Raw genomic sequence first — 12,207 nt, forward strand, 5'->3', positions numbered from 1 at the left:
ATGTATCAAAGTCAAATAGAAAGTCTTACCGTCACTATAAAATTCAGCCACCCACCACCCTACAGACCTCTTGATTGTAGCCAGAACCCGGTGGTTCCCATGCAGACTATTTAGCCGCACTTTATCTGGGAGGTTCAAAAAGTGCAATAGGTCGTTAAGGAAGGCCTCAGTTTCATTTTGGGCAGCCAGAGCTTGCTAAAGAACACTATTACTTATCGAGACCTTCACATAAGTCTTAGGCTTCAGGCGAGAAAGCCCCTCCGACTAAAACATTCTGTCCAGCCGGTCCACGTACGAATCTCGAATAGTTCGAGGACCCAATTCATCAATTTGGAAATAGCGTAAGTATATCTTCGCTCTCCCTTTATACTATCTCTGACGTTCCTAGAAAACATCTTCCTAGAATAGTGACATGATAAATTTCCGAGACAAGAAGATCAAAGTGGCGAGAAATTAATGACACTTGAATTTTAAAGAGATCTAATATCAAAGGAGCCCGAATAAAAGATCCCTTTAAACTTTCGTGTTTAGAATATTTAACTTTCGGGAAAGTTGGAGCGCGCAAATTTTAAGAGATGGTATAATTCAAGTGATGATAAAATCCATAGCCCAAAATTTTCAACCGCTAAGAATATTTCATTATCCTGAATATTGTGCACCGATAATTTTTAACGCGGTCGGTGTTAACCGGACATAGGGAATTGGCGTGATGGTTGTAAGGCGCAAAAGCGCAATATAGAGAAGGTATATAAGCGTCTTCCAGGAGAGATAAATATAGAGACCACTGGCCTCCATAAAGTGGATATAGCAACTTTCCTTTCGTCCCTATTATTATTATTATCTTGATTGCCTCAGTATAGGGCTTCTTTCCAAAATCGCCCGGAGATTGGGATTTGTGCGCGGATACTTAGTCGTGGTACGCCATACTCATAGACAAACACGGGTCATCCACTCTATCTGGCCACCTCATAAGATTGTAAGGAAACCGGAATAATCCCGCTATTTATGGCTGACTCTAAGATGTAGAGTGTATCTGAGGGAGTTGTGTAATTTCTTATTTTGCCTCCGACCTAGTCACTCGTAATGAAAAGGAGAGTGAGAAGTCGTGTGAGTTGAAGTGGTCGTGTCGGTCGAGTTATGCCGCATGATAGTTACTTGACAGATGCAAGTTACTGTTTATAGGACAGGAAACAGGAATTCAAAAACCAACAATCTTTACTCACTCCTCAGCAAAGCGCAGCTACCGCAACATGAGATCATAGCTCATTTGTTGATGTTGTATGATTATTCTTATATATTTCTGTAACCCTATTGCCGACCACAGACGAGCCGGTCATATTGTGTATACGCGAGTTGTACTTTGAGCTTTAGCTACTATGTAGGCTGCATCGGACTCGTTGACTCATTCTTCACATAGCTTATTACCCACTACCAAGGCCACTAAATGAGACTACCTAATCTCGAGGAGCTTTATAGAATAATTGGTTAGTGAGAAAATGTCATCACGGAAGCTCTACAACAAGCTTGGTGCCGTGGGCTTCTCCTTTGCGAAGCCTCTCAAGACCGTCAAGCACCGCATCAAGTCCTCCTCTCAGCGCTGTAACAGGGGGTGGCCTCAAAGCACCATCACATAGTTGGCTCAAACTAGCATAGAACCGGCGAAACGAATCCCGATCATCGGGCACAACGGGGAACGCTGGACCTAGGGGCGACAGCAAGGAGAACGGTTTCCCAAAGACGGTGAAAACCATGAGACTTTTGAACTCGATCTCCGCCTTTTTCGGTTTCCCTTGATCAAGCAACGTGATAACTCGTCCCCTTTTCAGCACCTCGGCACAGAATTGAGAGGAGTTACCTTCAGAAAAGCAATCCAAAGCTTTGGTGATGTCAGGATACGCCTTGGAAATTTCACTCGCCGCTGTGGGGGACCGATAGTCAAATACCGAGTCTGCACCATAGCTTTTGACAAGATCGAATGATCGTGGGGATGCAGTCACAACCACATGAAGACCTGCCCTTTTGGCGAGTTGAATTGCGAAAAGCCCAACGTTCGAACCACCGGAGTAAATGAGGATTGATGAATCAGCAGAAGACTGCCTCGTAGCTCCTGACAAAATATCTTCCCATGCGACATCAAGGTGCGCAAGTGCAAGAACTGCAGTGACAGCTGGAATGCCATATGTTGCAGCTTCAGACATGGTAGTCGTGTCAGGGATAGGCCAAGCAAGTTCTCCATCGACCTTCAGGTATTCAGCAAACGAGCCGACGTCAGGGTATTGGCCACCGTGGACAAAACCTGCAACCCTGTCCCCAACATTCCATCGGCCCACCATGTCACTTCCAACTTTGACCACCTCACCAGCATAGTCGCAGCCGATAATACTCTTGTTCGGAGAGAGGAAATCTATGTTTTTGTTGTCGACCGGGTTGAGTGCTACGGCATGCACTCGGACCAGTATCTCACTATCGGTAATTTGGGGAGTTGGGATATCGACGATTCTTGCACATTGACCGAATGAGGAGGAGCAAGCGAAGTTGAGAATTTGCTTCGCAAGATATCGGTTTGCAACAACAGCTCTCATGTTGACTGCAGCGCTGTGTAAGGTACGTCAAAGCAAAACGTTAATAAACAATAAGAAAACCTAAAAGGCTGGTTTGACAAGTTAGTATCTAAGAATTGTAGATAAGGTTGGCTTGAAAAGATAATTGAAGAGTCGGGACGACTCAAAGGCCGGCGGTCAATTGCGGTATCGCCACTGGTATATGAATCGGGCATGATTAATAGTCACCCCGGGTCCGAGCCGAGGCTCGGAATGATGATTCATCACCAAAATGATAGTATAACTTCACGGTAGACATCGGAAATTCAGCATCTATTGTTCTACAAAAAGAAAATGTCTTTTCTTTTCGGCAGGAGCCACTCTTTTGATCCCAGAAAGGATATTTCAAGCCTTTCTGGGCGGGTTATTCTGGTGACTGGGGGCAACAATGGTCTCGGAAAAGAAACCATAAAGCAATTGGCGGCGCACGACCCCACAAAGATATACATGGGCGCTCGCAGCGCCAAGAAAGCAGAAGAAGCAATTATTGATATCAAACGAGAAGTTCCTTCTGCTGAGATCGTGTTTCTGGACATAGATCTTGCGTCTTTCGCCTCGATCAAACGCGCGGCTGAAACATTCCTGTCCACAAACGACCGTCTCGATATTCTTATCAACAACGCCGGTATCTTTGCTGCTCCGCCTGGCTTGACCGACGATGGTTACGAGGTCCAATTTGGCACAAATTACATGGGTTCGGCACTGCTGACTCGACTACTTCTGCCGATCCTCACCAAGACTGCTGATACCGGGGCCGATGTTCGCATTGTGAACATTAGCTCTGAGATATACCGAAACGCTCCCAAAGCCGGTATACTTCTCAAGCAGGTAAAGACACCGCTCACCGAGATCAGCACTGTCGCCCGTTATGGTCACTCCAAACTCGCCAACATATACTTCGCGAGGTCTTGCGCCAAGAAGTTTCCCAGTATTAAGTCGGTTTCTCTACACCCGGGGCTTGTCCGGACGAATATTGGAGGTGGAATGACAGCCAACCCAGTTCTCTCATTCATTTTTCGTCTGTTCAGCTCAGTAGCTTCCGTGGATGTTCCTACTGGCACACTCAATCAGCTATGGGCAAGTACCGCTGATTCGGCTGAAGTGAAGAACGGAGCGTACTACATCCCTTTCTTCAAGGAAGCGAAAAGAACGGGCATCGAGAGTGGCATGGACAAAGCGGAGGAATTGTGGCAATGGACAGAACGAGAGTTCAAGGAACATGGCTTTTAGTAATATTGTAATATAATATGTACCGATAGTTGTCGCGCTAATCTTAATGATGTTTGACTTGACATAAAGTACTTTTGGGTTTTTCCCACGAGACGATTATACTATTACAATGCCCTGTCACTTAAGCAAGAGACACAGAGCTCCCACGATGAAAAGATCTTTCATCGTGACTGAAGATCCCCGGAAAGCGAAGGCTACTCCTGTATGTCTTCCTTTCCATCACAGGCACAGTTGGTTGATTTTCACTGACATGATGGCACAGCATGCGATATCTCCCTCTCGCTCGTCATTTCGTCCCCCCTACACTCACTACGCGACGATCTATCTAGATCACGAGGAAAAGGTCAAGACCAAGGAATCTCGGTCTATCCAAGAGCAACGCGATAGAGTGTTCATTCCTGACTTTTCTTGGAATAAGTGAAATTAACCAGCCGTCCCACGGTAGGTAAGGACCCGGAACTAAAATCTCATTATATTAGCACTCGTTGATATTAAGTTGAAGCGATAATAACTTTCAAAATTGGAGACTCACAGCAGGTCAAGACCTACTATGAATGTTTATTGATCATTGTATGTTCTAGCTGAGTGATTGTTACATGTTGTCAGTGAGGTGTGGGACACCAGCGGGAGTTTAACGTGTAATATATACAGGAATCTTAAATCTGACTCCAATCTGCCTGTCTCCAAAAGTCCTCAGTACTGACCAAACGATCCTTGACGCCCTCGAGCTCACGAGAATCAATCATAACATCTCCCTCCCCGACTGTTTCCCACATTTTCGGGGCTCCAGCCACTTCCCAGAACTTCATCATAAGACCCAATTCAGTCCCCCACATGCCGTAAAGCGCTTCAAATTGCTCGAATGGGACTGATAGAACCTGAAGCTTCCCCTTCCCTGCAATCTCCGCCCATTTCGAGAAATATTCCTGGAATTGGTACTTTCCCGTTGTGACGTGGACATATCGACCTCCCTTGCAACCATTCGCTGCCTTGGGATATGGGTGTTGGAGAAGACCACTGACGGTAATGCCGATGTTGTTCACTGGGCCTAGTGAGGGAATATAAGACGAAGACTTGGCTGGGAGGGCAAGAATATGTTGTCCTGCTGGCTTCTATTATTTTAGAGTATTAGCGAAAAAGCAACTTCGGCAGAGGGGAAAGAAAGGGCGAAGTTCATACCGAGTAAACGGGCGTGAAGGGCGGATGGCTAAAATTAGATGCATAAAAGCCCGTCAAAAGAAAGATCGTCTTGGCGTTCAATACCGGATCATTCTTGATATATGCATCGACAGCCCCCTTGCCATCAAAATGCGGGACTTTCACCTCGCCGTTACTTAAGTCGCTCGCAGCGGGTAGGGTGCTCCAGAAGTAGGTTTCGAGAGTGGTTGTCTTAGCAGCTGCACGGGCCAATTTCACGCCTCGGTCATACTCGATTTGCATGGCCTTTTTCCGGGCCGACCCCTTTCGTGAAGGGTTCGTAGAAATCGGTAACTGCGAAGATGGCGTTGGCGCCAATGAAGGCATTTTCGAGGCTGTCTTCGTCGTCAAAGGTGGCGGCTACCATCTCGATACCACGATGGACGAGGGCCTTGGCCTTTTCGCTGTTGGTGTCTCGTGTAAGACCTCGAATTTTCCAGTCGGGGTTTGCGGACAGGGCGTCGATGACGCCTGATCCCTGCATGCCAGTGGCGCCGGTGACGACCATGAGCTTGGACATGTTGAAGTTGAGGATGGTTTTGAGGCGCTTTGAAAGGAGGAACTTAAGAAAGCGATGATTTGAATTCAAGACTTCTTCTCGAGGAGTACGGGATACTTATAGCCTTGACTACAGATTATAAATATAAAACTTAGAGTGTGAATATATTTTAACAAATTGCCACATTCCCACATAAATGTCCGCAGCGCCCGCAGATGCCCGCAAGTTCCCGCAGATGCCCGCAACCCCGTCCGGATTAGAATAAGTGCCTTTTTATCAAATGATGAAAATCATGATCTTCGTTTTAGGCAGGTGGTAGTAGCGGTGAGCTAGGTGGGGCCAAACGGGGTGCAATTACTGACGTCCAGTTACTGTACTTGGAACAGAAATGCGGACATCATGAGTCATGCATACACCGCCTACACCCGCAAACCTCCGCAAACACCGAAAGCTCCAGGGGTAACAAACATCAAAAGTTATAACCCATCATGACGTCTCATGCTCTCGCGTCCTGTTTCTTTTGTCGCCGCAGTAAACGAAGATGTGACAAGAATCTGCCGACATGTCAGCTGTGTATCAAAAAAGGCTTGAAGTGCAGCTACCCCCACAGACGCGGCCAACGTGCTGCCTCGCCTCCCTGCGGTGTCCATGGATCAGAATCAGGCGATGATTCCAATTCAGCCCATGCGGAGCCTGTAGTAGCACAAAGCAGTAATGTATCCCAGTTTCAGCCCGTCTCGTCTACTTCTTCGTTTGCTGTGAACGCCGCCATTAGTTTCCTCGCACCCGATCTCTTCCGTGAGGCTGGGTTAGAAATTCCTCGCCTGGACCTAGGCATTCCGGACGAAGTTTTCTTGCACCTAGGCGATAGCCAGCAGATTCTGGAGACAGCCAGCAAGTTCTTCCAGATGACATGGATGCCTATCGTCAGTCGGAAGCGCCACTTAGCCGCTGTACTCAATCCGTTATCACCATCCCGACGTCCAACAGTCTTGCTAAATCTTTGCATGAAGCTGTGCTACTTGCCAGTAAATGATGATGAAGGCCGAAAACGGACCTCGTTGTATCGATCAATCAAGAAATTCTACTCCGAAGTGGAGAGTACAGGAGACTTGTGTGTTCAAGTTTTACAGGCCGCTATATTCATTGCGGTTTTTGAGATCGGTGATGCGATCTACCCTGCAGCTTATTTGACAGTTGGAGGTTGTGCCCGTTATGGTATCGCCATGGGTCTGGACAAGATCAATAAAACTAGGTTGGGTGGAGAGCATAATCGCACAGCGTCTTGGATGGAGATTGAGGAGAAGCGAAGGGTTTGGTGGGCTATCTTAAACCTGGACCGGTCCGTCACTTCCTATCCAATTTTCCTTTTAATGGTCATTCCGAATTCGGGAAAATTGTGATCCTCGGCAGCATATAACCTCGCAAATTGACGCATTTTGAATACAGATTCTTAAACTTCACAAATCCTGCTCGGGTCTTGGCGACAGAGGATCCCATATTTGAAGATTTTCTCCCGGTCGACGATGATAAGTTCTACGACGCGGTCAGAACCATCTCTCTTCCTCTACTGCAAGTCTGAGCGTTCTGATTTGGATATTATAGAACTCGGAGCCGGAGGATGCGGTCCCCATATCCCAGGGGTTCGTATTCAAAATAGGTCATTTCGGCAGACTAGCTCAGGCGACGTACCTGATCAGCCAGGCCCTCGCTACCATCAGATCCTTTTCTGCAGTCTCTACTGACCTCAGCAAGACCAGCCTATCATCGGAGACAGCACAACTATGTCGCACATTTGAAGCCCTAGCTCGTGCTAATGAAATGGAAGTCACAGTCCGCAGGCTGCCCTTCTGCTGCCAAAGCCTGATTTCTTACAGGTAAGCACTGGCAGACAGCCGTTGCTAAGCCGCTCAGAAGGAGAAAACTCAAAAACTTACCCATTCATGGCAGCGGTGTCTTCCTCCTCCAAGAACATTACTGGCAGCAGTTGAATATGCGATCTCGACAAGAGGCGCAGCAGCATACATATGTTGAGACTCATAATGCCCTCGACACGCTTTGCCGAATTGCATTTGGAATCCAGCAAGGATCTTATCCGATGGACTTACGGCAGGGTCAATGTACATTTCTTCTGGTAGGAGTTGTATATCAAGGTCTTTCGGCGCTTTTGACTATTGGGAAAGGAAACCCGTCGCCAGAGATCAGAGAGAGCATAACTATGTTAAGATGGTTACTTCGACACCTACGAACCCGCTGGCCACTTTCTGGTAAGTTCCTTGGTAAAATGTCCTGAAAAGAATGGTTCTCTAATGTCAAGGGAAGGCGTTTATGAAAGAATTTTGGATGCAAAAGAGGCTCTGTTAGCCTCGGAGGCGATATAACTACAAATTTTGTACCACGGAAGGAGGCAGAATAGATCGGGGACACGCTCGTTTAATTTACATGTATTTTGACAGCTGTCGGGTTACCGAAGGCCAAGTCTTAGTACAAATACATTCTAGCTCATGTTCAACTGCCTGCCTTTCCATTCTTACTTTTCATTTTCTGCTGGGAAGCTTGATCGTGCCCATCATCTTTGCCATCAAGGCCCGCCCAAACCCGGGAACTCAATCAAAGACTACCACGATCACGCAAGCCCTTTGCCTATAAATACCTCAACCCGACGTCGGGTCTTCTGGCAATGCCTAAACAAATTACCGTTGCCGTTCCTATCAATGAAGGCAGTTTTTGTATCGCCCACAGAGCCTATTCTTGGCGAGGGATTCAACTATGCAGGTATGTCTCTTTACCCTCTTATGAGCTTTAAGCACTGATCCCAGACCACTTTAGCCTCTAGGAATAAGAGCATGATTCTACATACGTGACACATAAATCAATACTTCGAGAACAGTGGCAGGGATTCCGCGGCGTTACTGTATAGAAACCGACTTGGAAAGGACGGCGGGCGACTCTGATACAGGGAGGGTGGACGCTTACTCGAAGAGTGGAAACGGCCAAGCAAAGAAAAAAGGATAGAGTTCTTAAATTTGACAGAAAACCTGCAAGCCTCCCAATTAATCGGTATCAATGTCCGATCCCGTATCTTCTTTGGCATAGTAATTCCGTTCAGTGCTGAGGCGATGAACCTCTTCTGCATGCCTGCGAAGATGCATCTCATATAGCAGATCTTCGTCACATATAAAACACCTTCGATCCTATAAGTGCTTCTCTCGAAAGTGTCGTAGAGTCGACTTATATTCGCTATATTTCTACGTCCGGCGATAAATAGAAATTTTAGTGTCGCTATAACATTAAAAATATCGCCGAGGCTTCTTTACCTTTTTGATATAGTTTCCGGCTTTTATAAGAAGAATATCCTACTACGAAGGCTCCGGAGAGCTATAACTCTTCTTAGCTGGCTCTAGTAATACGCTAGTCTGTTCTTTATCGAACCCGTCACTTAGTGCAGCCCGTTTATATCGCCTATATAATAGCCCACCTTTAAGGAAACTATAGTATTAGGAGATCGTAGCCACGGTAGCGTTCCTTCTTTACCACTCCGCCTCTAGGGATTAAGAGGTAGGCTATATAAATAATTTCTTAAGAAGATTAATCTGCTCCGGTGGTATCTAGTCTTCTACTTAAAGTACCTTCTTCGCCTCTTCGTTATTAATAGCAGCCCCTAAAAGCTATTACTTAATATCTATAATAGCCTATTTACGGTCGAACTTATAGCGCACCTTTAGTCTTAGTGCTCTTTCTAACCGGCCGAATATATTAGAGGTTTCGCGTGTTAATTTCTCTAATCGCGATTATATCGCTACACTAGGATCGTATTTACACTCCTCGGCTTACTCCTTCATTCGCCGAGTGGCCTCGATATATTCTAGATATTCGCGAAGGGACGCTCGTTACTCCGAAGTAAGATACTAAGGGCGTCTCTTATTAATCCACCTACCTATCCGGGTGATCGCGCGTATTAGAGACTTATTAGATTCGCGGCCGTTTATAACGTTCTATATATCGGTGTCGATATATCGTAGAAGATAATGATTTAAGAAAGTGCGAGTGTTAGCGTGTTTTATAATCAGATTTTGCTATACTTCGCTAACCGCGCTACTTTCGTTTAATATCTTTCCCCCTCTATAGCGAAAACGATAGGCGAATATTGACTAAAGGAAGCTATAGATCTCCCCTAGATTTCTTAGACGTCTAGATATAGCGCCCTCGGTTATCGGCTAGTTCTATTAAAGAACCGTATATCTATTAATTACGTCTGTCTTACAGAAGATATAATAGCCTTCGACTTCGCGCTTTAAGGGTAGTTCTATCTATTATCGGCCACCTTAGACGAATAGCTTTTGAAGGCGCTCTATAGAGGAAAGCGTAGGGACTTCGAAGGCTTGGAGCTAAAGAAGTATACCGAATATAAATATATAAGGGCTGAATGTAAGCAATTTAGCAGATAATATATTATAGCCTAATGGTAAGTTATAATATTTTATAGGGAAGTAGTATTAGATATGCTATATATATTATATAATGTCTTATATAATATATATATATAAATATGTATATGGTTATACTTATCCTAAATAGGTAACTCAGATGGCGATGGTAAGATTGATTATTGTTATATATAGGAGTCTTTGCTTCTTATATAGTTCATTAGGAGGCAAATGATGAGATAATCTATGATATCTTTATTATGTTACGCACTGCTAACTGGTCACAGTTAGGTTAGAAGGATTCGGTTATACTTGCCTTATGCTTCTCAGGTTTCTAACGTCAACGATCTGTTCTCTCAACCGTACTGTTGCCTAACAGGCCTTACTGTAGGGTGGGTCCTATTGAGGTATCGAGGAACGATGCTAGGTAGAGCGCCGAGGAGATCTATACCGAGGTATTGGTCTACTCGTAGGTGTTGTCAAGTTATAATCAAGTAAAGAGTCACTAAAGTTCTAAAGGTATACATAAGTAACAATGTATGATTGAAGACGAAGAACTAAACTAGATATATGAATGAGTGTCCTTATATATCCCTAAGTTCTTCCCGTGTAGAATGGTAGATCGTAGATGAGTAGAATTGCCTTAGCAGATTCTACTAGTCTACTGTTGACTATTCTACTACTTGTATGATCACGTGACGGCTTCCGTTAGTGGCAGAGGTTTACTAGTCTATATAGGTATATATATACCGGATATCCTCTAGAAGTGGGTCCTACTTAGGGCTGATCGTGCTCTTACTCACTAAGTATGATCACGGTTTCTCTTTTCCCTAAACACCCGGGTATCCTAGAGTATAGGATAGTGTATATAATCTGATAATAGATCGTTCGGTTGGCTCTCGGTGGCCTATTAGTAGTTACGGTCCCTATAACTAATTGGTGACTAGTATATCTGTAATATCACCTCCCCTCTTCCTAGGAGTTTCGTCCCCGAGACTTATAAATCTACGGTTCCCCCTTAGGTAGGTGATAGATTTTTCTTTTCTTAAAATAATACGTCCTCGTTATACCTAAACGTAAGGCTGACTCCGTTTCTAAGCTTACTCCTAGACTTCCTTCTGATTCCTCCGACGCTCACTAACGTTAAGCAACCTATATTAAGGATAATAGTTTCACTACCGCTATTTCTTACGATTATTATAAAACGGCTAGTATAGCTTACGAATAGATCGGTCTTATCGTTATTCGAAATATACGTCTTACACTCGTATAGGTCGCACGTATAAGCGTGACTTCCACACTAGTCGGGAGTGGGATTTATTACGTTATACCGAAGATAAACTTTCTTCCGACCTTAAAATGAATAAAAATGAACTCGATTTGTTAGAACCCGAGTTAGGTAAATTATAGGCTCGTCTCGTAGAGCTATATTAGTAAGTGTTAAATAAATAAAAATAATACTAGGAAACTATATCGCGATAACGTCAGCTACGAAAGTAGATGGCTTTCTTAAAATAAACGGGTTTTAAAATGTTAGAATATAACGCGGAACTCCTTCAAATTCTCGATAAAAAATAAACGTCCCTAGAGTAGTCTTCCTCCTCTACCCTTAAGTTCGAGTAGCTTACTACTACTACTACTAAGTATCCGAACTTTGATTAGATACTAGCGGAGATCGCTAATCTTCCGGTGTCTTTCTAGGACGGCCTGGTTTTCTCCGCTACTAGTATTAATAGAACTATTAAACTAGCTAGGGGCAGCCCCTTAGGTTCTCGATAGGTTCCTATATATTTTCAGAGGTATCGTACCCCTTCTATCTCACTAAGTAGTGAGGCTTTCCGCTTATTCGTTTTATTTCTAGAATTTCCTTAACCTTATATTCGTTTTCGGTTTCTTCCTCTATTTCTATATTTATTATAAGTTTAGCGTTATTTAGTACGGGTTCGAGTAACGAGATATAGAACACTAGATAGAGTTTTTGCATACTTTCTAGTAGCCTTAAGCGATAATTAACCGGTCCTAATCTTTCTTCAATTTCGAATAGTCCTAATCGTAGATAGTCCAATTTGTTACTAGGTCGCTTAGTTTTAATATTATAGCGTAAAAGATAAACCTTTTCCCCCTTTTTAGGTTAGGTCCCTCCTAGTGTTATTAGTTGTAGTATTTCTTTATACGTAGGTTAACGAAGTTAATATCTCTAGCTAGTTATAGATATAACTGTTTTAGCCCGCTAGCCTTTAGTCTTACTAATTCC

The 12,207-nt window shown here is 44.3% G+C and overlaps 5 protein-coding genes across 5 annotated transcripts; 3 read left to right on the forward strand and 2 right to left on the reverse strand.

The window, feature by feature from the left end:
- Positions 1 to 1,502: 1,502 nt before the first annotated feature.
- On the reverse strand, positions 1,503 to 2,582 carry N7471_002316 (zinc-binding alcohol dehydrogenase family protein; the record flags this gene model as incomplete). The annotated part of the gene is made up of 1 exon (XM_057275036.1): positions 1,503 to 2,582. The coding sequence occupies one exon, from the start codon at positions 2,580 to 2,582 to the stop codon at positions 1,503 to 1,505; it is 1,080 nt and encodes a 359-aa protein (XP_057139674.1).
- A 312-nt stretch (positions 2,583 to 2,894) lies between these two features.
- On the forward strand, positions 2,895 to 3,830 carry N7471_002317 (Short-chain dehydrogenase/reductase SDR; the record flags this gene model as incomplete). Its single annotated transcript, XM_057275037.1, has 1 exon — positions 2,895 to 3,830. One exon carries the CDS (start codon positions 2,895 to 2,897, stop codon positions 3,828 to 3,830), a length of 936 nt encoding a protein of 311 aa, XP_057139675.1.
- A 148-nt stretch (positions 3,831 to 3,978) lies between these two features.
- Positions 3,979 to 4,251, forward strand: N7471_002318 (uncharacterized protein; the record flags this gene model as incomplete). The annotated part of the gene is made up of 2 exons (XM_057275038.1): positions 3,979 to 4,032; positions 4,093 to 4,251. 2 exons carry the CDS (start codon positions 3,979 to 3,981, stop codon positions 4,249 to 4,251), a joined length of 213 nt encoding a protein of 70 aa, XP_057139676.1.
- Positions 4,252 to 4,486: 235 nt separating this feature from the next.
- On the reverse strand, positions 4,487 to 5,547 carry N7471_002319 (uncharacterized protein; the record flags this gene model as incomplete). The annotated part of the gene is made up of 3 exons (XM_057275039.1): positions 4,487 to 4,942; positions 5,010 to 5,291; positions 5,323 to 5,547. 3 exons carry the CDS (start codon positions 5,545 to 5,547, stop codon positions 4,487 to 4,489), a joined length of 963 nt encoding a protein of 320 aa, XP_057139677.1.
- A 467-nt stretch (positions 5,548 to 6,014) lies between these two features.
- On the forward strand, positions 6,015 to 7,407 carry N7471_002320 (Zn(II)2Cys6 transcription factor; the record flags this gene model as incomplete). The annotated part of the gene is made up of 3 exons (XM_057275040.1): positions 6,015 to 6,868; positions 6,976 to 7,072; positions 7,132 to 7,407. 3 exons carry the CDS (start codon positions 6,015 to 6,017, stop codon positions 7,405 to 7,407), a joined length of 1,227 nt encoding a protein of 408 aa, XP_057139678.1.
- Between the last annotated feature and the right edge of the window lie 4,800 nt (positions 7,408 to 12,207).

The sequence above is a fragment of the Penicillium samsonianum genome, assembly GCF_028829775.1.
Source record: "Penicillium samsonianum strain IBT 33392 chromosome Unknown utg000002l_segment0_segment0, whole genome shotgun sequence".
Classification (NCBI taxonomy): Eukaryota; Fungi; Ascomycota; class Eurotiomycetes; order Eurotiales; family Aspergillaceae; genus Penicillium; species Penicillium samsonianum.